At 34.3% G+C, this 26,630-nt stretch overlaps 1 protein-coding gene across 7 annotated transcripts in view; it reads left to right on the plus strand.

Annotated features, from left to right (window-relative positions):
- Window positions 1–106: 106 nt before the first annotated feature.
- Window positions 107–26,630, plus strand: part of DCAF6 (DDB1 and CUL4 associated factor 6) — a 55,219-nt gene continuing 28,695 nt past the window's right edge. For 3 of the 7 annotated variants that reach the window (XM_070942689.1, XM_070942690.1, XM_070942692.1), the window contains exons 1-9: window positions 108–299; window positions 7,790–7,851; window positions 10,577–10,669; window positions 11,221–11,406; window positions 11,813–11,926; window positions 13,059–13,194; window positions 15,530–15,744; window positions 20,721–20,814; window positions 24,580–24,699. In XM_070942689.1, the coding sequence (XP_070798790.1) occupies window positions 206–299; window positions 7,790–7,851; window positions 10,577–10,669; window positions 11,221–11,406; window positions 11,813–11,926; window positions 13,059–13,194; window positions 15,530–15,744; window positions 20,721–20,814; window positions 24,580–24,699 (1,114 nt within the window). In that variant the 5' untranslated portion in view covers window positions 108–205. Of the gene's footprint in view, window positions 300–461; window positions 540–7,789; window positions 7,852–10,576; window positions 10,670–11,220; window positions 11,407–11,812; window positions 11,927–13,058; window positions 13,195–15,529; window positions 15,745–20,720; window positions 20,815–24,579; window positions 24,700–26,630 lie in introns of those variants that run through there. The other 4 variants (XM_070942693.1, XM_070942691.1, XM_070942696.1 and 1 more) reach the window with 3 other exon arrangements.

The following is a 26,630-nucleotide window of genomic DNA, read 5'->3' on the forward strand; positions in this document are numbered from 1 at the left end:
GCTGTGGCAGCTCTCCGAAGAGGCGATGGTGGGGAGTGGGGAGGGGAGTTGAATGGCAGCGGCGGCAGTGGTTACGCGCGCGCCAGGCGCGCGCACGGTCTCCATGGTGAAGCGGGGGAGGGGTGGCCCTCAGTAAGTGGCAGCGACTGATGTCGCTGGCGCCCGCGGTGGCAGATCCGATCCGCCTGGCCGAGCACGCGGGGCCATGTCCCGGGGGTGCTGCACCCACCTCCTGTGGGATGTGAAGAAACGGAGTTTGGGCCTGGAGGAGCCGGGCCTGCTGCGGAGACGGTATCTAGGTGAGGGAAGAGCGGGGGCAGGAGGGCGGGGTCGGGGGCGCCGGGACGCGGCGGCCCTGTGTCGATTCCCCCGCGCGCCGAAGCTCGGCTTCGAGCCTTTTGACGGCGAGCCGTCGGGACCGTCGTAGTGGAGCGCCTTTTCTGACCCTCAGCCCTTCTTCCTTAGAGCAGCGCCGTGTAGGTTTGAATGCCGAAGCGGGGAGCAGGCGGTCGGACGCCCAGGGTGGTCGGTAAAAACGGGTAGGAAACCTCGACCGATCTAGCTCTCCCGCGCCCTCCGTGCCCCCTTGCCCTTAGCCAGTTTCCTCGGCCAGTCTTGGGAAAGAAAATCATTCTCTTCCCAGCACGAAACGTCGAACTTGCGGTTTTTCCCTGCTTGCCTTTTAATATTCCGTTCTTCGGCACATGTTGCACTTGGCCATGGAGCAAATCTAAATTAATTGAACGGAGTTCAGTTTCATCAAGTAGCAACTGGGCTGTGGGGTCTGCTCGTCTTTCCCGTCCGCTGCCCTAGCCTAGTCGGTCTGTTCAAGATATACTGAAGGCGCCGAAGAAATCAGGACGGGGCTTAGTGTCGTTTGCTGCCTTCCATTAGCGTGAGCTAAAGAAGCTCAGGGTGCACATATAAGCCTTGGAAACATTTAAGTCAAACGTGAGGAGCCTTTCATGGACTTTGAGATCCCCCTCCCCCAAAGATGTACTACGAATCGTTCAGAATAATCAGTCATAAAAATACGATAGCAACCTCATTTCTATGCAGAATGGATGAGTTTTTGTTTATTTTCTTCTTTTTTTTTACCAAAATTGAGCTAATCTACATTGGGCCTTAAATGTGTTGGGCAGTGAAATAAAATCAAATTATTATCTTTTAGTGTTTATTAATACAGAAAATCAATGTAGCACTAAATTTTCACTGTGTTCTGTGTATGGTTATGGACTTTCTAAAACTTTGTAAGAAAAACAATCAGTATCTGGGTGGTAGCCATAGTAATTTTTTCCCCAACTAATAACTTTGTTTTTAAAATTGCCCCATTACAAATGACTCCTATGTGGTTTTGCTGTAGATATATTAAAGTTTAGTACTTTAGATAATTGAATATAATTTATTAAAAGGCTGATATTTGGTAGGATATCGTGTGATAGCAGAGTTGTACTCATGATTTGCCTGTTTACATCCAGATATATACTTGATTGCTCCCAAATTTGTTTTAGTATATACTACTCTAATAAAAATGAATATCCTCTTTCAAAAAACAAGGAGTATGGGAATAATTTTTCTGAGTACTACATTTTATTAAAAAGGTAAAAGTTTTAAGAGCTGCAGAAAAGATGCTGCCAGACTTATTTTCATTACCATAGGCTGTTCTCCCAATACTCTCTTCCAAAAGTATTAATCACATCTGTCAAACTTCGTCTAGAAATCTGTTAGAGCAAATTGTGGCTTTTTCTCCTGGAAGTTGATTTAAAATATATATATATAGCCAGATAGTGATTGCTTCTCTTCCATGTGAATTAGATCACTTAATATTATGCAGAATTACAAGGTCATTGCCATCAGTACATGGTTAAATAGGTTATGTATATAATTATGTTATGTATATAATAGGATTTAATTATTATGGCACATTAATATCAATATAAATGCAGTTTGATAAGTTTCCTCAAATTCATTTCAAGAGTAGTCTTCCAATTGCATCCCAATTACAGGGAGTGATATGGTGATATTTTGGAGGATCATGGAATCATCTTTGCTTAGTATAGCTTGCTGTTTCTTACCCCTTTTCTGACTTTGTAAAATGGTGCTTACCTTGAAAAAAATTGAGTAATGTCTTGTATGTATATAATTTAATAAAGTACTAGGCCACTTACTGCCCATCATCCATTTCTGTTTGGTCCAGATGAATACTTCAGTCAATGCAGTATCTAAGACTGGGGAATGGTTTTTCAACTCTTGGAATTCTTCCGTCATTGTTATGAAGAGAAACTAAAACATGTCAGATTGACTTGTTTACATTCAGAATGAATTGGCTTTTCTCCTAAAGACCTTTAAATTCTAAAGATACTGATACACTGTATTAGCTAGTTTCAAAGATCAGTTGTAGTTGTTGCTTTCAGTTAAAATACTGAGACCCTATAACCACTCAGAGTTGTTCAGAACCATTCAGATTCAGGCAGCATATAAATGTTAATAATGATGCTAAAATGAATATGATTGGAACAAGTTTGTTGCTATTTGTTGCTGCTTAACGTTAGCTATTTTACATTTGTTTTTTCTATTGTATGAGTGATCCTGATAATATTTCTATGAACTTCTGACATAACACTAAATGGATAAAAGGTCTTTCAGTAAATAGGTTTGACCAAAGGTAGATTGAAAAGGTATCAAGAAAACAAATTGTAAACATGCTAACAACATAAGGATTATACTTATTTTTGTCAGGACTCAAAAAATTCTTGATTTGAGTTATTATTTTGATTTATATGCCACATTTCTGATCATAAAACCACTTGAAGTTGTAAGAACAACATACACATATGCAAACAATATGACATAAAAAATAAAAAATACAGTAAAATATAAAAAGTGGCATTTTCTTCCTACTGCCACATATGAAACACCTGATCAGTCTATAAAGCATGCAACATTTGTACATGCTCTCAAACATCAGATTAAAAAACTAATATTAGAATACACTCTCATAGGAAAGCAAAGAATGTTTTCTTTGTATTGCAATAATTTTTGCTAAGCAGTTAAACATTTTAGTTTATAACTAATAGATGAAGATGCATCACGTTTCTTGAGATAAAACAAGATATAAATAGCGGTACTTTTAGAGTATTGTTTATTGTGCTGCTAAAATATGCAAGTTTTAAACTGACTTAAAGCTGAAATGATTGAGGCATAAATTTTTGAAATGTTAAGGAACAGAAGGAAAGTTTTAAATATAATCAATGTTTCTCTTAAAATGTAAACTCTTACAGTTCAGTAGTGGTATATAAACAGTTAAAAAGAAGCAGATATCAAAGCAAATTAAAAATTGGATATAAAATTTGGAATAATAAATTATTCCAGTTAATATATATATTAATCTTTGTTGAACAAGATAGGTACCAACTACTTCAAAGGTTATACTCTCCCTCCTTCCCTCCCTCCCTCCCTCTATCTATCATCAATCTATCTATACTGATATGTAGCACATTTTAATGTACTTGAGTGACCAGATACAATAGATTACATTAAACCATCTACATTGATGTAAACTAGTTTTTTAATTCAGTCAGTGATTCTGGATCACCATGAATGAACTAATGTAAGAGAATATGTAAATATGTTGCTGGGAAAGTGATTTTATAAAAACATAAGGAACTATTTAAAATACATTTTAAAAATAACCAAAGCCTACCAACCATTATAGTCAGAATATTAATTTCATGGCAGTATTTCAGTATTTGTCACAGGTTTATAGTCACAGAATTCCTTTATAATGTTACAGCATTAGTTTGAAAGTAGCTCTCCAATGCACCTTGAAAACGTTTATAGGTCTTCTGAGAGGTCTTTGCTGAACTTTGCATTTCTTACTGGATGACACAACTATTTGTTCAGCACACTTGGGATTTGACTAGATTCTAATACAGTTTTGCTTTCTCACATCTGCAAGCACTTCATATGCAGTTAATAGACAACAAAATATATCGAAATATTATTTAGGGTTTCAGTAATTGTTTTCCTTTAATACAAATGACTAAATTATTTATTATTCAGAATATGTCTCTGGCACCAATATATAAAAACTTTATCCAGTAATAGTCATTTGAAGGTAATATCATGCCAAATTCTTCAGATTCTTTTAAATCTGTTTTTCTCTGAGACAGACTCTGGAAAACAGAGAACAGGCAGGGAATGCCATGAGCCAGTGTTCTCCTTTATCTGCCTAAGAGGAGAGAGTTCAAAACATAATTCAACAACAGCTTTACAATTTGTAGCTTTTTAGGGCCTTGTGAAAGAAATGGGAAACACATCTTTTTACATGTTTCCTTGGCAAAATACGCCTGGGAAGGTACAGCAGATTGGATAGAGTTTGCTTATCGGTATAGCTTTTAGTTATAACCTTTAAGATCAGTTATCCATTGACTGACTGAGCTTTAAATGTGAACCCCAATTTTATGACCAGAAATAAAATATATTGAAAGATGGGAATATCTTCAGGAATTATGCCTTTTTGTAGAAGTACAGGATACACTTTGCCTCTGTTTTTCTGCACATTGGGACAGTTGTAAGGATCTGAAGAAAGTCAAAACAGCGCATTTTAAAGATTGCATTTTTTCAGGTTATGTATAGAGCAATCAAATCTTTGAGCAGTTACTTTGACGATGGATTCCACAATAGCAGAATTGATTTTGGAATTGTGCAAAGGCTGTGTATGAAATAGTTTTGAGTTTGTGGGTGATAGTCATTGAATGGGTGTCTAATTTTAACTCTGTTTATAATCAGGAACAATTTGAAAAGGGTAGAAAGGTGAAATAAAGTTCTATTTTGAGAAAGAGATAATCTGATTGATGACTTTGCATGTCAAGAAAATTATTCAGGCTGTTTCTCACTCTTAGTAAACCCCTGAATGGCTGTACCACTATTGGATCCTATAACTGAATGCTAGAGAAGATAAACATATACAAATCCTCCTCCCACTTACACAAAAGACTTTATCTTTGACTTTAATTTTCTATATAGAAGGAATATACACACACACACACACACACACACACACACACACACACACACAAAAGAAATTCAACCAAGTGAGTGCTGTATTGTCAGAGTCACACTTTATGAGAACTAAGCCCTTGGGCCTGTAATTTGGTTCCTATAAAAATAATCTCTTGAGTTTATGTAGTTGTTTTGTAAATAATATGAAACATGGGAAATAAGTGTATTTTTTTAAAAAAAAGTTTTGCAAGCACTCTGCATTACTGTTATAGTGGAAATAACATTATTTACTTGCAAGTTAACATTTTAAATCTAGTCTGTTGTTCTAACACTGTTTACTTCAGTTGAACATTCAAGTATGTGTAACATTATCATTGACTAAGCAGGAAGGGTTATATTTAGCTATGTACTCATTTGGCTGTGTCGTATGTTTAAAAGTCTAATAAAGATTGCAATATTGCTATAGACAAAATTGCTTTTCCTTACATAATAATGTAGTAATCACATGACAGCAAAATGCATCTCAACAATTAAAATTAAAATAGACTGTAAGAATTACTTTAAAATTGATTAATTATGTTAAGCTTTTAAAAATAGTGATATAATAGTTGAAGTTTAATAATTTTGTCAATGAAGGAAACAAGGTCAAAACTGTCAGTTGCCAATATAACTTCCTCTTAAAATATGAATTTTCCGGGCAGTATTTTTGTTGAGCACAGCTGCTTTTTAATGTACAAAACAATATATAATGATTCCTTATATTGAAGAAATTAAGAAATACAGCAACTGGAATCACATTATTTTGTGGGATATACTGAACTTACAAATACCCACAAATTGTGATGTACTTTGATATGAAAGTTCTTGTTTTAGCTCCAGAATTATTCTTCAATAAAACAAAATGAGGTATGGAATCAATTGCAGAGGGCAAATAAGTTATTTGATTACAACAATTGTAGAAGACAAATATACATAGTTTAGAATTAATATTATTTAAAACAGTGTTGTTTGCAAGAAATACTGGAAAAGTGATGTTGATTGTTAAGTCCAGCAGTAATAATAGTATTTTTTTATGCAACAATAACTAGATGCAGTCTAATAAGAGCACAACAAAATGTAAAGCCTCTAGCTGAACAACCCATAACATTTAGAACTATGGTTATAACCAGTATCTAAATAACCACAGATATTCATAGAAAGAATTAATACTTAAATCAGCTTTACTGGTAAGAATACTAATGAAATGTAAGCTGTATTTGTAATTCACTGTTGTATGCTCTTGTTAGATGGGTGTCCATATAAATATGATAAATAAATAAAGAAAAATATTTTCTGGAGGTAAGAAAAGGGAGTAATATGCCACTTTTGATAGATAAAATAATATTTACATAGTGATGTGTAATCAATGAAAACTTAGAGACAATATTAGAATTTAATAATCATGCCTACTCTGATCTAATGTAAGAAATAGCTGTTGATATAACAAGGAATCTTGAAAATACTTACATGATCTATTTTTTAAAATAAATTGATATAATTTACACTGGAACATAGATATGTTTTGCATTCAGCATTCCTGGATTCTGCAGTATAATACGTACAATTATAAAAAATATGTAGAAGCATATTATAGACGGTTTTATACTGACTATAACTGAAACATTTCAGTTATGAACTGATTTGTACTTCCCTAGTTACCTTATCTTCCAAGTCTGTTCAAGCACTTATAGGCTAGTTTCATGTTCTCTCAACTAAATGGCAGGTAGACTTTTTTATGTATGTATTAAATCTCTCAAAAATTAAAAGTTTTCCCTTGGCAGACTGAAATGCACTGGATCAGCCCTAGCAATGAAATGTTTTGGGCAATGATCACAACAATGTGCTCAAAGTAGAATGTGACATTTGACTTGCATTTGTGGTAGTGAAGGTAAGCTGGATACAGTATTGGCAATTCTTCTATTTCCAATGTTTATATCTCTGTATCCTTTATAAATGGAAACTAAAAAGAATACTGCCCTAATCCATAATTAATTTGTATACATTCATGGAAGAATTTCAAAATCTGATACTTATGTAAGAATTGACTCATCCATAAATAAATATATAGACCTGTATTTATATCATTTCCTTAGCTGATCTCTTGCCTAAGTTTGCCTACATTCATTCTGAATATATACATATTACTGGATTGAAAAACAATATGTTCTTTATCTTTTCTTTATTTTTCTTATTTATATTTTTCTTTATTATTCTTATTTTTTTTCTTTATTTTCCCATTAGTATTATGTTTTTAAAAAAAATCCATACTAGGTATTTGATTATCATTTCAATTGATGGTACTCTTAAAACAACAGCAATTCACTCTCCCAGAAGTGTTCATTTTTGCCCTCACAGATGAAACAAGAGGAGGGAATAGGGATGTATTACTCCCCAAGGAAAAGTCATCATAGTAAACTTTCATATGCTGAGGGCAGTGGGGAAATTTACTCAAATTTGGGGGTAGTTGAGTTTTCCCTTTGACATATTGAATGTGTAATGGTAGAGTATATATTTCTGACTAAATGCTTGTTGAATAACTCTTTGCCTGCTTGGCTGATTGGGCTGAATAAATGCTTATCTATTATCCAGGAAATCAAATTCCCAGTCTCTAAATATTGTTGTTTAATAATCTTGGGTCTACATACAATGCAATACCTGCCACAGAAAACAGAGCCAGGGAGTTTTTCATTGGGTTTTTGTAAATATTAAGATATGTCAGTTAATCTTCCGGTATTTTTTTTCCCAGGGAGAAGAGAATTTATCCAAAGATTAAAACTTGAAGCAACATTGAATGTGCATGATGGCTGTGTAAGTGATTTCTTGTTCCTTTTAAATTTTTAAACACTTTTAAAATTCTCATTTTAAATAGGAACTAATTATATGCTTCCAAACTTCCCTCCAGATAAGAATATGAGGGGCAGATATGTAGAGTAGGCAGGGATCTCTAGAGTAAAGAGTACTCTGTTATTCAAAAGTATCTGTTGCATAAATGGACAAGCACAGTAGCATGCAAATTTAGTTAACTTAATAAGATAGTTGCAAACAATTTCATATAGTGAAAGAAAGGCTTTGTTTGGAAATGAACATTCTATTTTCTTTCCTATCTCTGCCCTTTTGGCCTCCTGGCACTATATTGCTTCTGCTCCTCTTGTCACCCTACACTTTGCTCAACCTGCTGGCCCTATCCACCCACGTTCCTTTTTGGCCTGCTGCCTTGCACTTGTTGCCCCTGCTGCCTTATGCTCATTGACTCTGCCACCCTGAACTCTGCCCTGCTGGTCTGCCATCTTTGCCACCTGTTGGCCTTGATATTCTGTGCCCACTGGCCCTGGTGCTCTGCATTGCAAGATTGACGCATGTTATTTGGAGAACATGCAAGTGGGTTTGGAAAGACCTAGTGCAGCCAGCTGCTACCTAACACATGACCAGGCCAGGCATGTCTTGCCAGCAGTGCGAGGAAGATGGTGAAACTTGGCTGGGTATGGTAGGGTCTGTGAAGTAAAGGCTGGCAGAGATGGCTGCGACTTTGCACTTGATGCTGGGGTGGCTGACTGCAATGCAAGGCTTGAGACAACATTCTACAGTGGTGGCAGCAATAGCACTAGGACTAAGTAGGGACTTGGGACAATGATGGCTGGTTGAGGCTGCTGAAGGCTCTGGACCTCTACTTCAGCCCCTGTTGAGAAGTGGCACTGTGGAGGGCAGCCAAAAGGGCACAAATGGTCAATGAGATAAGCGAGTGTGAGCAGTTGAAGCGCCCCTATGGTCACATGCATAGGCGATCTGTAAGAAATGAGCAGTTGTTTATACTGATTTAAACAATATTGTTTATTTTACATATTAAGTATTAAGTCAATACAGGTAGTCCTTGACATTCATTTACTAATTGTTTAAACTTACAACTGCACTGATTAAATTCAGGTGCTTAGCAACTGGCATGCATCTGGGACACTTGCAGTGTCCTAGGATCATGTGGTCACCATTTGCAAACTTCCCAAGCTTCTAACAAAATAAATGGGGAAAGCTGGATTTACTGCAGTGACTTAACAACCATGGCAAAAAAAGTTGTAAAATCAAGTACGACTTACTTAACAATCACCTTGCTTAGAAGCAGAAATTCTAGTCCCAATTGTGGTCATGAGTCAAGAACTACCTGTATTGACTTAAACAATATAGACCAGGTCCCAAAGGTGCTTTTTCAAGAGGCAACTGGATGTTTCACTTCTCATCCAAGAAGCTTCTTCAGAGCTGAAGAAGCTTCTTGAATGAGAAGCGAAATGTCTTCAAAGAAAAACCAGAAAGTCCAGTTGCTTCTTGAAAAAGCACCTTTGGGACAATCATGAGCTGGATGTCTGAGAATCTCCATAGACAATATAGATCAGGCTAAATCTAAAACACTAGGGAGTTCCTGAAAACTTTGCATATAATAGAATAGAATAGAATTTTTATTGGCCAAGTGTGATTGGACATACAAGGAATTTGTCTTGGTGCATAAGCTCTCAGTGTACATAAAAGAAAAGATACGTTCATCAAGAATCATAAGGTACAACATTTAACGATAGTCATAGGGTACAAATAAGCAATCAGGAAACAATATCAATATAAATCGTAAGGATACAAGCAACAAAGTTACAGTCATGCAGTCATAAGTGGGAGGAGATGGGTGATAGGAATGATGAGAAGATTAATAGTAGTGCAGATTTAGTGAATAGTTTGACAGTGTTGAGGGAATTATTTGTTTAGCAGAGTGATGGCGTTCAGGAAAAAAACTGTTCTTGTGTCTAGTTGTTCTGGTGTTCTAGGTGTTCTGAAAACTTTGCATTCAGACAAATCAGCCATCAGCAGACACATAGGGAAAAACCACATTTACGTACCATCCAAAAGAGACAGGAAAAAGCTAAGAAGAAAAGAAAAAGATCAGAACACATTCTCTTTAGTAATCAATCCCCAGATAAGTATGGATTAATATAAGTCAAACAATCAAGCAGAAAACAATATCCTATTCAAGGAACTATCAAGGACAAAACCACACCTGCACCAACACTGCCAGGGCAAGCTATTTTATAGAAACAGAGCAAATTCTACAGTAACAAGCACTGATGAGGTTACCTAGTTAATAATATGTCTGCAAGCAAAACATAAAAAACAACAAGGATTCTACAATTCAACCATGCTCTATACATTTTCTATTGGAAACAATATTTCCATATGCAGAGTACATTTCCTAGATCTAGCTTATTCCACATGTTCAGCTAAATCTTCATTCACATTTAAATTAGAATTTTCTTTATTCATTTATATTGGGAATTAATTATTAAAGTTGAGAGGATTCATCTTATTTTTTGGTGGCTTCGGTTTTCAGAAAAATAGGCATGTTAATAATGTGAGGCCAAACCAAGGATCTTGCAATATTTTATTTATTAATCATTAATATTTTGCTGTGGCCAAATTAAATACAGTACTTTTAATATTTTTATATGTATTTTTTTAAAACTCTTCACAATTAATGTAGCTAGTAAATATTTATTCACAGGTGAATACAATATGCTGGAATGATACAGGAGAATATATTCTATCTGGATCTGATGATACTAATCTTGTAATTACTAATCCATATAGTAGAAAGGTAAGGTAGCCAATTGTTTTTCTTCATTCATTCAAATGCTATTATAAATATTTGTTTTTTTTTTTTGTTTTTTTTTTTAAATTTGATTTATATGCCGCCCTTCTCCGGAGACTCAGGGCGGCTTACAATGCGTTAAGCAATAGCCTTCATTCTTTTTGTATATTTTATGATTTTGATAATATGTGTATCATGTATCCTATATGCTTTCAAAATATTTTATCTGTCCTCAATAAAATGATTGATGCAAAACCTATTGTCCACCAATCTCACAAAAATACGGCAAGATCATATGAATTTCTCCTATTTGTTTTTCTACTACTCCCTGTCATGCTAGCGTGTAAGTATTGTATTAATGCAATGGTCAGATTCTTCTATAGCTGTGAAATTAATTGGCTGATTTGGAGACTCTCAACATGTCAGAAATAATCAATTATAAATATAAAGTGGAATCATAATTAAGTGATTTTGGTGGATAGATGGGGTAATGATAGAAAAAGTAGACATGAATCCTTTATTAATAGCCTAATAAAAATGTTAATCTTGTTTCCTAGGTATTAACAACGATTCGCTCAGGACACAGGGCAAATATTTTTAGCGCAAAATTTTTACCATGCACCAATGATAAGCAAATAATATCCTGTTCTGGAGATGGTGTCATTTTTTATACTAATATTGAACAAGATGCTGAAACCAACAGACAGTGCCAATTTACTTGCCACTATGGAACTACATATGAGGTACTACAATACAATACCTTGTTACTATACAGACATGAGTATTAATTAAATACTTATGCAAATTGTGATCATAAGTGAAACTTCAGTGACTTGCAAATAGAACAGACCAATGTATATAAATAGTTTGGAAATCTATTTTCAATCCACTATTGAATGGATATATCAAATTCAGTCTCTGCCAAAAAGGCTTCAAATGCTACTCAATATTTTCCTTCTGATTGTATTCTGATTATATAATTCAAGACCAAATTCAATTTCTTACATTAACTATTAATTATATATTAATTAATTTTCATTATATAAGAAGATTATATAGGTACAGTTTATGCAATTTTTGGATCTTAACCTTAGTTTTTTAAGGCAACTATTCCTGCAATTTTTAATTCTATTTATGTTTACTTTGTAGATCATGACAGTCCCAAATGATCCCTACACATTTTTGTCTTGTGGAGAAGATGGTACTGTAAGATGGTTTGATACAAGAATCAGGACAAGTTGTACAAAAGAAGACTGTAAAGATGTAAGAGAAATTTGTTACAGACATGAAGTATCACATTAGGTTCAGAACTTGAAAGGAGTCCAAGATACATAACCAAGTTATGTAAATGTAAACAATAACCTGGTATTTAGGGCTGATCTAACAGAACTCTTATTGAACAGGGAAAAACTGTTATTGGTGAAACAAGTATTTAGATTTAGTCTCACATTTAATAAATTACTTGATTTTGCAATTTTTTCAGGAGTGCCCTTTACTAATATAAATAGAACATAAGATTTACCTAGAATGGAAATAGATGACTAACACTTCATTTGATAAAATAGAGTTTATAATACTTATTTTTAAAATAAATATGCTGATCAAAGGAGTCAGGTATGATTTCAGTCTTCTTTACTTTACTTCTTTACACACTATTACCAGTTTTGCACTTTTATATTTAGCTATTTATTTACTTGTACCCTAATTGTCTTGATATTTCTATCCAATTATTTGTATGTAAAACCAGTTTACCCAGTTTTTCTAAACTAAGTTATACAATACCTGCCTCCTTTCATATATTTTCTGGTCTTTTTCTTCCCCCCCCCCCCAAGAAAATCTAAACGTAGAGAGATAATGATGATTGGAAACTGCTATATTTTGATATTTTGAAAGGCTCCCAAAACCTGGTTATGTTGTCAGCCCTGTTGTCAACCTAGGAAAATGGAAACTTTCTTAGAGATCTCAATTGTTAAGTGGGCATTTTTATTGTCCCTTCTATTATTTTTTATGATATTTATTAATATGAATTTTTAAATTTTATATCTGTTGTTTTTACATTTCTTGTTTTATCTGGGGGGTTTTCTGCCACCCAGAATCATTTTTGGTGAGATCGGTGGCTGTATAAATTTGTTTAATAAATTGCGCACACACACACACACACACACACACACACACACACACACACACACACACTGTTTTTGAGGTCTGGTCTCAGTCTGGGAACTTTATTCTTGTCTGCTTTTCAATGATTAAAGTCTATTTTAATCACAGACAGACATAGCTTGTCTTAAATTAGTGATCCCAAGTTAATTTTGTATTGTAGTCATAGCTCAGATAATACAATATTTGTGTGAGCTTTTCAAATAAATGCAGTATTTCCTCTTTTTTTCCCTAGGATATTTTAATCAATTGTAGGAGAGCTGCCACATCTGTAGCCATCTGCCCACCAATACCATATTACCTTGCAGTTGGCTGTTCTGATAGTTCAGTAAGAATTTATGATCGACGCATGCTTGGCACACGAGCAACAGGTATGATGATGCAAGCATGACATGATATATATATATATATCAATTTTGAATACATGACTGAGGTATATTGGATGTGAATTTCCAATGAATTTATGTAATGCAAAATATTTTGTCTATAGTGTTCGTTTATATTCATAGCAGCTCATAATATTCAGAATACTACTATTTTAAAATAATCCCAAAGTCTGTTAAAGGTGTTCCCAGTATTTTCTTGCCATTTGGACTGAAAAGTATTGACATTCTAACTGTTTATTTAAATGGGATTTGTGCACCCTATCTAACAAAATAAAATTCAGTAGTGAAGAAAGTAAGGTTTTATATTTAGACAAGAAAAACCAAATGCACAGGTATAGTATAGGTGGTACCTGGCTCAATAGTAGTAACTGTGAGAGGGATCTTGGAGCCCTAGTGAACAATCACTTAAATATGAGCCAGCAGTGAGCTGCAGCTGCCAAAAAAGCCAATGCAATCCTATGCTGCATTAAAAGAGGGATAGAATCAAGATGAAGTGATAATACTACTTTATAATGCCTTGGTAAAACCACTCTTGTAATGCTGCATCCAGTTTTAATCACCATATTATGAAAAAGATGTTGAGACTCTGGAAAGAGTACAGAGAAAAGCAACAAAGATGATTAGGGGACTAGAGGCTAAAACATATAAAGAACGGTTGCTGAAATTGAGTATGTCCAGTTTAATGAAAAGAAGGACTAGGGGTGACATGATAGCAGTATTTCAATATCTAAAGGACTGCCACAAAGAAGATGGAATCGATCTATTCTCCAAGGCACCTGAAGGCAGAACAAGAAGCAATGGATGAAAACTAATCAAGGAGAGAAGCAACCTAGAACTAGGGAAATTTCCTGGCAGAACAATTAATCAGTGGAACCACTTACCTCCAGTAGTTGTGAATGCTCCAACACTGGAAGTTTTTAAGAAGAGATTGGACAACCATTTGTCTAAAATAGTATAGGGTTTCCTGCCTGAGCAGGACGTTGGACTAGAAGACCTCCAGGGTCTCTTCCAACTCTGTGGTTATTATTTTATGCCTCCGTTGGGCTGGCTTTCCACTAATTTCCAAACTAATTTTTGAACTCCAAAGAAAATAGGTTTTAGGTTTGATGTAAAAGAGAATAGCTCAAGGAAGAAATTGTATGCCCATCAACAATATTTTTTTCTTTTTCTTTTTGAGCAGTCATGAGAAATAAACGTAGAAATATTTTTTAAAAAACTGGTTTTAGTTGTTGTTTAATGGTTTAAATACTAAACATCATGGTTCTGTTAATTTTTTTGATTAGAGCAGCTTTAGAACAAATATGGGCTTTTCTTGTTTTAGGTTTTTTGTTTTTGTTTTCTACAATTGCTAATTTTTTTTAATATAGTTTCCTTCCACTTTGAGATGGAAAACACATAAACTATAGGTTAAATTCAGAAATAGATTTTATGAATTAAATGTATTTTATATATTTTATAAATAACCTCCTATTTTATATATTAATTTATTACAAATACTCTATACTACCCAACGGAATGTGACTTCTTGCAATGGCATGTCCAAATTAATGATCTGAAACTGTGGAGGGAAATATTTTGGAGGCCATTGAAATCATGAAGAAGTCAAAGATTGCTGTGTACAAAATAATTTAATATGAGGAAGAGGGGAAGCTAGGCTTTAGGGTTTTTGGGGAAGAGGATTGAAAGGGCCTTCTGGGGGGTTATTATTAAGCTTGAGTGGACATTTAGATGTTTATTGATTGATCTGACTGATCAACCAATTGGACTGTAACCAATTTTATTATTTTTTACTGATCTTGATTTCATTTTACTCTACACTACCACTGATAGGAAGAAAATTTTGAACATGTCATTTTTGCTTGCTTGTCCATAACCAAGTCATGAGCAAATGCAGTTTTATTACAAACAGACCTGGCTTTTATCAGTGGAGTCTGAGGCTCAGGTCACGGGCAATCTTCCAAAACTATGAACAGGCTACTTGAGACTTGAACTAAATTCCCTGAAACAGCTCACTGAGTGATTCTTGACATACCTTCCCTGGCCCATCAAATCTAAATTTTCCCAACTTGTCAACATATTACAACACCCTATAATAGTTGGCTGTTCAGATTTCTCCATACTCAATTGTTGGCTTTGTTGTGTTTCTGGTGAGAAACTGCTTCTTTGAGATAAGTAAAAAAAGGTTTTATTTTTCTTGCAAGCTGCATATTTCCAGTAAAAAGTCTCTTCATTTCACATGAACACTAGCCAGATGTGGGTATGCTGTTTTGCATTTGAGCAATGGAGAATGTTTTCAGCTGTTGTTGTTTTTTTCATGTAGGTAATTATGCAGGCAGGGGTACTACAGGATTGGTGGCACGTTTTGTTCCTCCTCATCTTAATAATAAATCCTGTAGGGTAACATCTCTCTGCTACAGTGAAGATGGACAAGAAATTCTTGTGAGCTATTCTTCAGACTACATATACCTATTTGATCCTAAGGACGATACAGCTAGAGAATTGAAAGTTCCTTCTGCGGAAGAGCGAAGAGAAGAGGTAAGCTTTCCGTAGTGCTGATTTGATGTCAAGATAATCAGCTATATTTTAAAAAATACTTCTCTTAAACCACAATTGTTATATCATGTATGTAATTTAGGCAGTATTTTAAAAAATGAAATATTTAATAAATGATCAATGTCAGATACATAGTTTTGTTAGAGATTCTGACAAAATCGTATTAAAGGAAACCTGTGAACAAAAATATTGGCTAAAATTTCAGTATTAGAATAAAACAAGTTTGTTTAAGCATTTAAATGGCTGCCCAACTATGTAACTTTAGACAGCATATAAGAAAAAATGCAAGTAGATGTGCTGTTTCTTGTTTTTAAAATTCTGATGCTTCCTTTCTGAACTAAATATTTTAAATTTGCTATGAACAATTGCAACACTGAATGATTCGACCTATGCTAGACTACAGCCCAATACTGTAGTTTTAATATAAGGAAGTTTACTGACTATAACAAGTATAACATTGTGCTACCTATATTTTTTTCACTTACATGAATTTTCATTGCTTTTGTTTTGTTATTTTCTCTTATTTTCTCTTGCATGCATTCTCTTTATGCAAAAACAACAAAAGGAAGTTATTATGCAATTTATGCTAGAAAGTTAATTTGCACCAAAGGTCTAAAAACATCACAAACTTGTTGCCAAAACTGCTTAGCTTTCCATCAGCATTTTTTTTTGCCCTCACTCACATATTAACCATCATGTTGTACAGTCATTCTAATTGTGTATTTCATCTCCCATTTAATCCCATACTTGTAATCACTACTACCATTACTATGGAGACAAAAGAGTTGTCAACCCCTTACACAAAAGGACTTGTCTGACATAAGAAAGAAATTTGGGCACACTATAGTGTGCCAAAGCTGGTAAACAGGCTTTTAACCTGGGCAATTCTACAGAATGCAGCATAGCAAAACAATGCCTAACAAAAGTTTTAGTATTGTAATGCATTTGGTCTTTTTGTCATGATAACCACACACACAAGAAATCCAATGGTAGAAAACATGGAAAAGATGTTTCACTATATGTAGAATTTGAGACAAGGAGAAAAACATGTTTGAATAATGTAGTGCTTTTAAGAATGGGTGCTATTGATAAGTACATTCATCAATGCATTTGAGTTACAAATTTGATATCATGCCCTGCAACCCTCTTTTTTCTTTTGTACCAACAATAAATGAATTCATCTTTATGCAAACGTTTCAGGACACCTAGATCTAACATTAAGCAAGGCAAGTTTACATTCAATAAATATTCATATATAGGGGAGTTTTTATTTATAAACATTGCTTGCTATTTAGAAAATGACTACATGATTCATATCCATATCATCTATGAATTTGACATTTGCAACATGCTCTACTGGTAGTCCTCAAACAGTTGTATTCATTTAATGACCAGTACAGTGAAAAAAGTGATTTAGGACCGTTTTTCACACTTCCAACTCTTGCAGCATCCTGGGGGTTGTCACATGATCAAAATTTGGATGCTTCGCAACTGGCATGCGTTTATGATGGTTGCCAGTGTCCCAGGATCATGTGATCAACTTTTGTGACCTGCTGACAAGCAAAGTCAATGTGGAAGTCAGATTCACTTAACAAGATGTTACTAACTTAACAATTGCAGTGATTCACTTCACAACTGTGGTAAGAAAGGTCATAAAATGGGGCAAAACTCACTTAACAACTATCTTGCTTAACAACAGAAATTTGGGGCTCAATTATTCTTGTAAATCAAGGACTACCTGTATTTGAGTCTTCCTGTGCAGAACACTTAGAAAATACAGTGGGAACAGAATGCATCTGTCCATTTGCTGATGAGTAAGAGCAACTTTAACAATCACTGCATTTCAAGCACTGCATTGATATAAATAGGATTTTGAATGAAATTCACAGTTCAGATCTTAATCTATAAGGTTGGCTTTTTCCCCATCAAGAGCATATAGGCAGTGTTATCAAAAGGATGCTTTGGGTTCTTTCTCATAAGAGGTAAGATTGGAACCCAGCAGACAGATCTTTGTGGTTGTTCCATTATTAAGGAACAGTTTGCCTTGGATATCTAACTGATCCCCACACTTTGAATCTCAGAAAAGCAGTAAATTTGTGTTTATTCTGTGAGATAGTTGTAAACTAAATAATGTTTAGTTTCCCTTTGTTATTGTTTTTTAGTGTTTTTAGTTTTTACATTTTATATGTGTTCCAATTGTTTTTATTTAATATATTTTGAATTGGTATTACATGGTTTGAATTGTTTTGGCTGAACTGTTTGCTTGCTGTAAACCCTCTAAAGTCTGTTGATATGTCAATAGACAAATTTTGTAACAAATAGCAGATGAGATGTGACAGGTTTGCTTTTCTTGTTTTAGAGTACAACAGACAATCTATTTTTTAGCTGATTATTAGAGCTATGTACACATTTGAAAATGATTCAGAAGGAGTATTTGAACTTTCCATACAGACTTGAAAAACAGAGATCACTTTAATGAATAGTAAGACTGCTGTGTTTATTCAATGTTTAAAGTATATCTTGGTTTGAAGCATATAGCACTATGCTATCACACAGCAAAATAAATTCTGAATTGGTTATTATTAAATCATAGGGAAATTGCAACTACACTTAAGACATTTCTGATTTTTTGGCATATGTAAACTGATTGTCTAGAGCTCCCATTCCATTCCTTGACTGCAAAAAATCTGTGGGTTCCTTACAAGTATTAAAATCCTATTCAAGTAATAGAGAAGTGTCTCTGTGTTGATAACATTGTTTCCCTGAACATAAATAGCATCATGAAGAATTTGTCAGGCACTGCTTGTTAAAATCCATCAATACTACTTTACTAAAAACATGTTCTGCCCTGTGTATGTAAAGTTATTATTAGATTGAAAATTTTAAATATCAGAGTTAAAATTATTAACACTACAATCACATGCTCTTGTATTTGACTAGGTTCCACTAGGTTTTGTACAACATTGATGAGTCGATATGTAAAAATATTCCTATAGAGTACATTGTGTCTTCTAAATAGAAAACTAAAAAATTTTAATGGCAAATTTTGAATAATTATCTGTAGCAAAAGATAAACATTCACTTATGAAATTGCATTATTTTAAGTATCAGGCTCTCATGTGTATGTGTATATATATACAATGGGAAGGAAAACATCTTCTCAAAGGATTAGCAATTGCATACAGGTAATCTTCAATTTATGACCATAATTAAGTTATACCTGTTGTTAAGTGGGTCATCACATAAAAAACCCGATTTTCAACATTTTTTTGTGGTTGTTGAGGAAATGCTACAGTCTGCAATGGACATTTTTATGTTGGAAACTAGAAGTAAATGCTGATTTATTTATTTTTTTTATTTGGTTTCTATAGCCGCCCATCTCAACTCACAATTTCTGACAAAAAAATCATGTTCATATGACTACAGGATGCTGTAAACAGCCATTGATGCTTAATTGCTTAATTTTTATTGGATAGCAATTCCTTTCTTCACCAAGCTGCTGGTGTTCTAATTCTTTTCCTTTTATTTTGATCATCTGTAAAGACCTTTTTGTTACTCTTGGCATCTTTTGCTAAACTTCCTTTCTGGGAAATCTGTGGTATTCTTACTTTCTGGACTGATTATCTATTTCTGTGTCCTGTTTTTTGTTTTTAGAGCTTCACTGTTTTATGAAGCCACATTGGCTTCTTTTATTATCCTCCATTTTTTTTCTCCTTGTTGGAGTTATATACTGTACATTTGTACTTTCAGAAACTTCTGCCCACATTGAAGTCCTTTTCCTGTTAGTTTCCCATGTCATAGAGTCCTATTTATCATTTCTTTGAGTTTACTAAAATCAAAAGTTTCAGCATTACCTGGTCATTTCCTGCTATTTCTGCTTTCTCAACCAAGTTTTGCCTGTCGATTATTGAGATACTTATCCCAAGTCAAGTATAGCTGATATTCATTATCTAAAAGCAAGTTGAAACTATATTAGGGTTTAATGTTAAATCAACAATCCTTAAGAAGTTAACCTGATTGTTATGAAGTGTAAGGGCTGAGGTGGGAATGAGCAGTTTGCAAGCTACGATGGCTGTTATGTAAACAAGCAACAACTTAATCTGGAAAAGTGAAAGGAAGAAATCACAAGTTTATTTTTTTTTTTACTTCTTTTTACTAGAAGTGGGCAATCCGTTGTTTCTACAGCTTTATTCTTATCTTCATTTTAATCTAACTAAACCTTATTTGTGAATCTTTTGCCAATCTTCAAGCCAAGGATTCAAAGTAAATGGTGATGTTTCAGGAGATTTTTGATTTATTGCCAAGTCCAGGTCAGGAATCATGACATTATACCTAGTTCAAATATTCTTTCTCTGAGATTAGAAGAAAAAAGGCAGTATCCTCTGGGTAAGAGAGAGATTGAGGGAAGGGAGCATATAATACTGTAGCCAGATCTCTATTTTTACTAAATGTTAATCTAAATAATTCCACACTTCACTCACTTCTTTCAAACACACAGTCCACTATGTATATCTGTACCTTATGGCATATTTTTTTAACATGAAGAAAGATTGAAAAGGCATCCATGTTATGGCATAGATTTAAGCAATGTGGTCCTCTTGATGATTTAAAATGTAATGCCATAAATACCAACTAATAGAATTAAAAATTGGGGATTCTGAAAGTTTTAAAAAAAGTGCATCAGTTTGTTATTCCTGGACTCTGATACTAAAAAGAAAAAAAAATTAAAAATCCCACTTATCTTTCTCAAACTCTTCCAGATATGTAAAGTAGTCCATTTATATATAATGACAGTATTAGTTTTCTGCCTTTCTTCCTAAACCAAATTATGGTTGAAGGTTTGTCCATGCTGATAAAAATAAGACAATAACAGTGCAAGAATTTTAACTTTATCTCATATTTTTAACTAAATAGAATATAATGTTTGCATCTATAATTTCCTTGCTTTTTTTCTTTAGTTACGGCAGCCTCCTGTCAAACGTTTGCGATTAAGAGGAGATTGGTCAGATACTGGACCAAGAGCAAGGCCGGAAAGTGAAAGAGAAAGAGATGGTACTAGATTTCGATGTTTATATTTATACTAATTTTTATCCAAACTTTGTTTGGTTATATGTATAATGATGCTATAATTTTAGACATCTTATATCTCTAATTGTAGATAATGACCATATTTAGACAATTGTCCATTACTTCATTATGTTTTTTTCAGGCTGCAGACAAATTGTTTCTTCTTGTCTTCTATCAAGCATTAGGTCTGATGCAGAAATATTACTTTATGTTAAGACAGAATTCCCCATTATAATTAAATTGGGAAATTCTACTAAGAAGAATTCTAATTTCTGAATTTTTCAAATCTGTTCTGATAAATTGGGAAACCATTGAAGGGGGTTTTGTAGTCATTGTACGAGAAGGACAGAGATGTAGCGAAACAGTTTATAACCATATGTGCAATTGATTCAGATTCAACTCAGAGTGACAGTATTATCAAATGCTTAAGTCTCCAAGTATAAAGTCCTTTCAAAGTCATTCTAGCAGTAACTTTAATTTCTTCTATCCACTTTATCCATTGTCTTCTGCTTCTTCTATTTCCTTCAACTTGTTGTCCATAACTGCTTTCTTTCACATTTGAATTTTAACTTGACTTTAATTCCCTAAAAGGAGCAGTCAGTTTTTATTTGGCATAGAACTTCATTGATTGGAGACTCTCGTGATTCATGATACTCTTAGCAATTGTTTCCAGATCCATAATTCAAAATTATTGTTCTCTCCCTTTCTCAATGTCCAGTTTTCACAGGCAAGTGCTACCACTGAAAATTGCAATGAAAAATCCCATAACTTTTAACTATCCTTATCTTTCTCTCTGAGATTAATCTTTTCTTTACATTTCCAGCAGATTTTCCTTACTTTTTTATTTACCCTAGCTACCAATTTCACTTTTTCACCTTCAAATAAAGTTTATAAGGTATGTCAGTTGCTGTAATCTTTATCTTATTAAGAACAGATTTCTCATGTTCTGTTTTTATTTTCACAATCAGCCTAAATTATATTTACTTTTACTTTACTTTCAATTAACAAGGTTGTGTTAACTATCTACACATTCCAGTTACTGTTACGAGTTCCTATTCAGATTAAAGTCATCTCTTCTTGTTCTGTTTGTTGTTGTTGTTCATTGTACAAATTCCTCAGGAAAAGAATATTCTGGCACACCCTTTAGCTTTAGTATATTTCAACTTCTGAATGATCATTAAACAAAGATTAAAAAAAACGCCTTATATTCTCTTGCTCTCTTCATTGTTCTGCCTATCCTATGCCATTTTAGAAATCTGGTTGTTAATTTTACATTTTTTCTCTCAATATATAGCTCTAATCTTTTTTGTAAAGAAGTAAATGAAAAGTTTGTGTGGAATTAGTGCTGTGATTTGGTAATTTTTACATCTCACAATTTTACTATAGATATATCCACCAACTAATCTTTTCTATACTCTAAGCCAGATAATGTTGTTTTATATTTGTTGACATAAAACTGTTTAATTGCCTGTTCTAAGTGATTTTAAAAGTATTTCATCTGTGCTTGGTGCTTTCCTATTTGACAATACTCTATCTACTTTCTATCAGTTCCTGAATGTATTCATATTCTGCAAACGTTTCTTATATTCTAATTCTTGTTTATTAGAGTTTCAGAATAATGTTTACATTTTCCTTTAATACAATTTCTTTATGTTTCTTCTGTTATTCTTAAATATTCCTACTTCTGTAGATTTTCCTTTATTTTTCCGATCTTAAGAATAGCTCTTCTTTTCCTTTTAATGTTATCTTCTTCTATTAGTCAACACTCTTGATTGATATCTTTCCTTATTTATCCTTACTTGTTGAAAATTGTGATTCAGTAATATGTCCTGTAAATTGCTCAAGGTTTTCATCCTTTATGTTTTACTGGCTGTTGTAATAGCTTGTTCTGAAAACCACTTGGATCTTTTTGTCTTTGGAATTTTGGGAACATATTTTCACTTCGTTTTTCATAATGTCTCTTAAATCTTATCTCCTCAGATTCTCTTTCACTTAAATTAAGTATGCTAACGTTTTCTTTGCATTGCGCTTATACTCTTATATGTCCTCCAGATTGATTTTGTAGGTTTAATGCATAAATTTGATGCCAAGAATTCATGGTCTGTTCCACAGTCTGCATCTGGTAGTATCCTGGTTGACTAAATTGCACTTCTTATCATCTGTTTCCTATCGTCAAATCAATTTGATTCCAGAGTTGTGCATTTTATGATGTGATTGTGCTGAGTCTGCATTTCTATTCCTTAAAGTAGGTATTATGTTAATTTAGTTCAAATTTTCCTGTGATTCTTATTCCTCCATTTCTCTGATTTCTGTATTAAAGTCACTCCCTATTGAACAGTATTATATATTTTTAAATACTGTTTTTAGCATCTCTTTCAATTGGCTATACAATTCCTCATTTTCTTAACTGCATAGGTAGCAAGTACATTCACTGATATTCATTATATATACTCATTCTAATAGGTCTTTTAATTTATTGGGTTATTGTCAAATATATATTTAGCAAATTTCTTTTTGAATATCATTGCCATTTTTCTTCTATATGGTCCAATGTCACAAATTATACAATTATATGATTTTAAGTTGGCTTCTCTCATACTTGCAGAACTCACTCAATCTTACCACCACTGTGGATTAACCTTAATGTTGCCACTGTTCCATTAGCCTTTGGTTTTCCCTAGGCTTTCAGATTCTTCTATAGAGTCATTCAGGAGAAAAAGTAAAGATAATTTCTTTTGTGCAATAAAGTGTTAAATAAGGTTGAAATTTACCTGAAGTGATCACAGTAAAATGTACAATTTTATAGTGCTTTGTTTCTTGAGAGAATGAATATATTTGCTAGCTTTGTCTCTCTTCCTTTAACTATTCTTACAGTTTTCTTTCTTCATTTTCATCTTCCTCTCATCCATTTTTCTTTTTTCCTGTTTTTAACTTGCATAGGAAAATGGATAGGATTGATACTGGAACGTGCTTCAGTTGAATTCCGATTTTATTATAAAATAATATTTTGCATAATTCTTTACATTCTGCAAACTCTTTTCATTGCCAGTATGTTTCTGGGTTATAATGACCTGTAAAGTCATAGTATCTATGTACTATGTACTAGTACTATAGTAGTACTAGTACTATGACCATAGTAAGGCATAGTATCAGGTTAATTCAGAGTCCACCTCTCCTAGTTGCATCTATCTGTCCCAGTAGAATTGGCAAGAGCGGTTACACATTCCATCCATGAAAGAATGTAATCTAGTGGAACCCAGGAAGAAAGTCTTTCCTGCCATAGTCCACAACCTGTGAAACATCATGCCCTGGAATTTAGATTGACCCCAACTCTACTGGCCTTGAAGACATGGCTCTACCACCACATCTGGAGGTCTGGCAGTGGTGGAAGCTTTTACAGGGGCTGTGTTGAACTGATATAAGGGTGGATTCTGCTGCTCATCATGATTATTTTTGTTTTTAAATGATTATTGATGGTATTAGAAGCTTACATATTTGTCCTTTAACTTGCTATTGTTAGATTATTTTTACCTGTTGTGAGTTACCCAGATTTACCTAATTGAGATGGGCAGCCAAACAAATAACAATAACAACAACAACAATGGTAATAAAATAAAAAACTCTACAAAATATAAAAATTAAATATCACTTGTTTTTATTCTTTCATTTTTCAGAGATATAAATATATATGATTGCAGTTAGTAAAAGCAAAAGTACAGTAAAAGCATTAATATCACTATTTATACATAGGTGAACAGAGCCCTAATGTTTCATTAATGCAAAGAATGTCTGACATGTTGTCAAGATGGTTTGAAGAAGCAAGTGAAGTTGCACAGAGCAACAGAGGAAGAGGACGATCTCGCTCTAGAGGTAAATGCCTTTAACAGCCCTCACAATTAAGTGATGGTAACAAGTCTATTTAATCCAGAATATGCTGATATTATAATGTTGCTATCTCAACTCAAGAGTAAGCTTGTTAAGAACAAATCTTTTCTGATTAATCGTATCTAATTTTTTCAAGGGGGGAACTGATTGTGGGAGTGCTATAAACATGAAATTTTTTGACTTCAGCATAGCATGCTGATTAATAAATTAGTAAAATGTTGGCTGAATAATCTGACAGTTTAGTGAAAATTGTTGACTCAAACTTGGTTCAAAAGTAACACTTTGATTGTTCACTAATGGTTCTTCATTAAATTAAAGACAAATATCAATTACTATATAATTCAATAAAAAGGAAGAGAGGAATGTTTACCGTATTTGCAGATGATACAGATAAAATGTATTATAGAAGACAGAAAGAAAATTCAGAATTATCTTGGTAGAAATTATCCGAAAGTTACAACATCAAATTTAACAGAAAAAAGTACAACATTTTTACCTAAGAAACAAATATCAAATGCCCAGGCATGGGATGAAATTTATAAACCCTAGCGTGGTATTTATAAAAAAAGGTCTTGGAATAGCTGAGGCCAAACTGAATATGAATCAATAGTGCGAAATGGCTGAAAGAAATGCAGCAAAAGTGATTGGGGGGGGGGGGACTAGAAACTAAGTCCTGAGAAGTGAGCTTGAAGATGATGAGCATATGTAGCTTTGAAAAGATACAACAAAAAAAGGAAATGATTGTTGTTGTTGTTGCGAAGTTGTGTCCGACCCATCGCGACCCCATGTACAACTTTCCTCCAGGCCTTCATGTCCTCTACCATCCCCCGGAGTCCATTTAAGCTCATGCCGACTGCTTCAGTGACTCCATCTAGCCACCTCATTCTCTGCTGTCCCGTTCTTCTTTTGCCCTCAATCGTTTCCAGCATTAGGCTCTTCTCCAGTGAGTCCTTCCTTCTGATTAAGTGACCAAAGTATTTCAGTTTCATCTTCAGAATCTGGCCTTCTAAAGAGCAGTCAGGATTGATCCCCTCTAGGGCTGACCGTTTTGATCACCTTGCAGTCCAAGGGACTCGCAGGAGTCTTCTCCAGCACCATAGTTCAAAGGCCTCAATTCTTTGACGGTCAGCCTTCCTTATGGTCCAACTTTCATAATCATATATTGCAACTGGGAAAACCATAGCCTTGACTATATGTTGACAGGGTGATGTCTCTGCTTTTTAGTATGCTGTCTAACTTTGCCATAGCTTTCCTCCCCAGGAGCAAGCGTCTTTTAATTTCTTGGCTGTAGTCCCCATGTGCGGTGATCTTGGAACTCAGGAAAATAAAATCTGTCACTACCTCCATTTCTTCCCCATCTATTTGCCAGGAATTGAGAGGGCCGGGAGCCATGATCTTAGTTTTCTTAATGTTAAGTTTCAAACCAACTTTTGCACTATCCTCCTTCACCCCTATCAAGAAGCTCTTTAGTTCCTCTTCACTTTCTGCCATTAGAGTGGTATCATCTGCATATCTGAGGTTGTGTTCTGCCCCAGCTACAGGTCCCAAGAAGTGTAGCACACACACACAGCTCCAAAAACTCTGTTTAATACAAACAGACCCCTTTCAAAATGCAGACTTTAACCACCAATGTTTTTATCAGCCTGCTATGAATTACAGAGATTAAACCAAGTCTGACAAGGGTTGGCAATCAGCCTAGAAACCAAGTTGTAACAAAAAACTCACTCTCAAAATGCTCTGCGTAGGACCACAAGTTGTTTCCAGAACATTTGCTATCTGTGTGTGAACTTAAATAGGCTAAGGGAGTGGTCAATTAACCTCAAGCCTTACTCTCGAGGAGAGCTCCTCCTGATTAGCCACTCCTGCCTTTTGGCAGCCCTGCATGCCCGAGCATTGAGAAGAGGCTCTTCCACTTC

This window comes from Pituophis catenifer, unplaced genomic scaffold, assembly GCF_029215685.1.
Source record: "Pituophis catenifer annectens isolate HBS135680 unplaced genomic scaffold, rPitCat1.0.hap2 SCAF_4, whole genome shotgun sequence".
Classification (NCBI taxonomy): Eukaryota; Metazoa; Chordata; class Lepidosauria; order Squamata; family Colubridae; genus Pituophis; species Pituophis catenifer.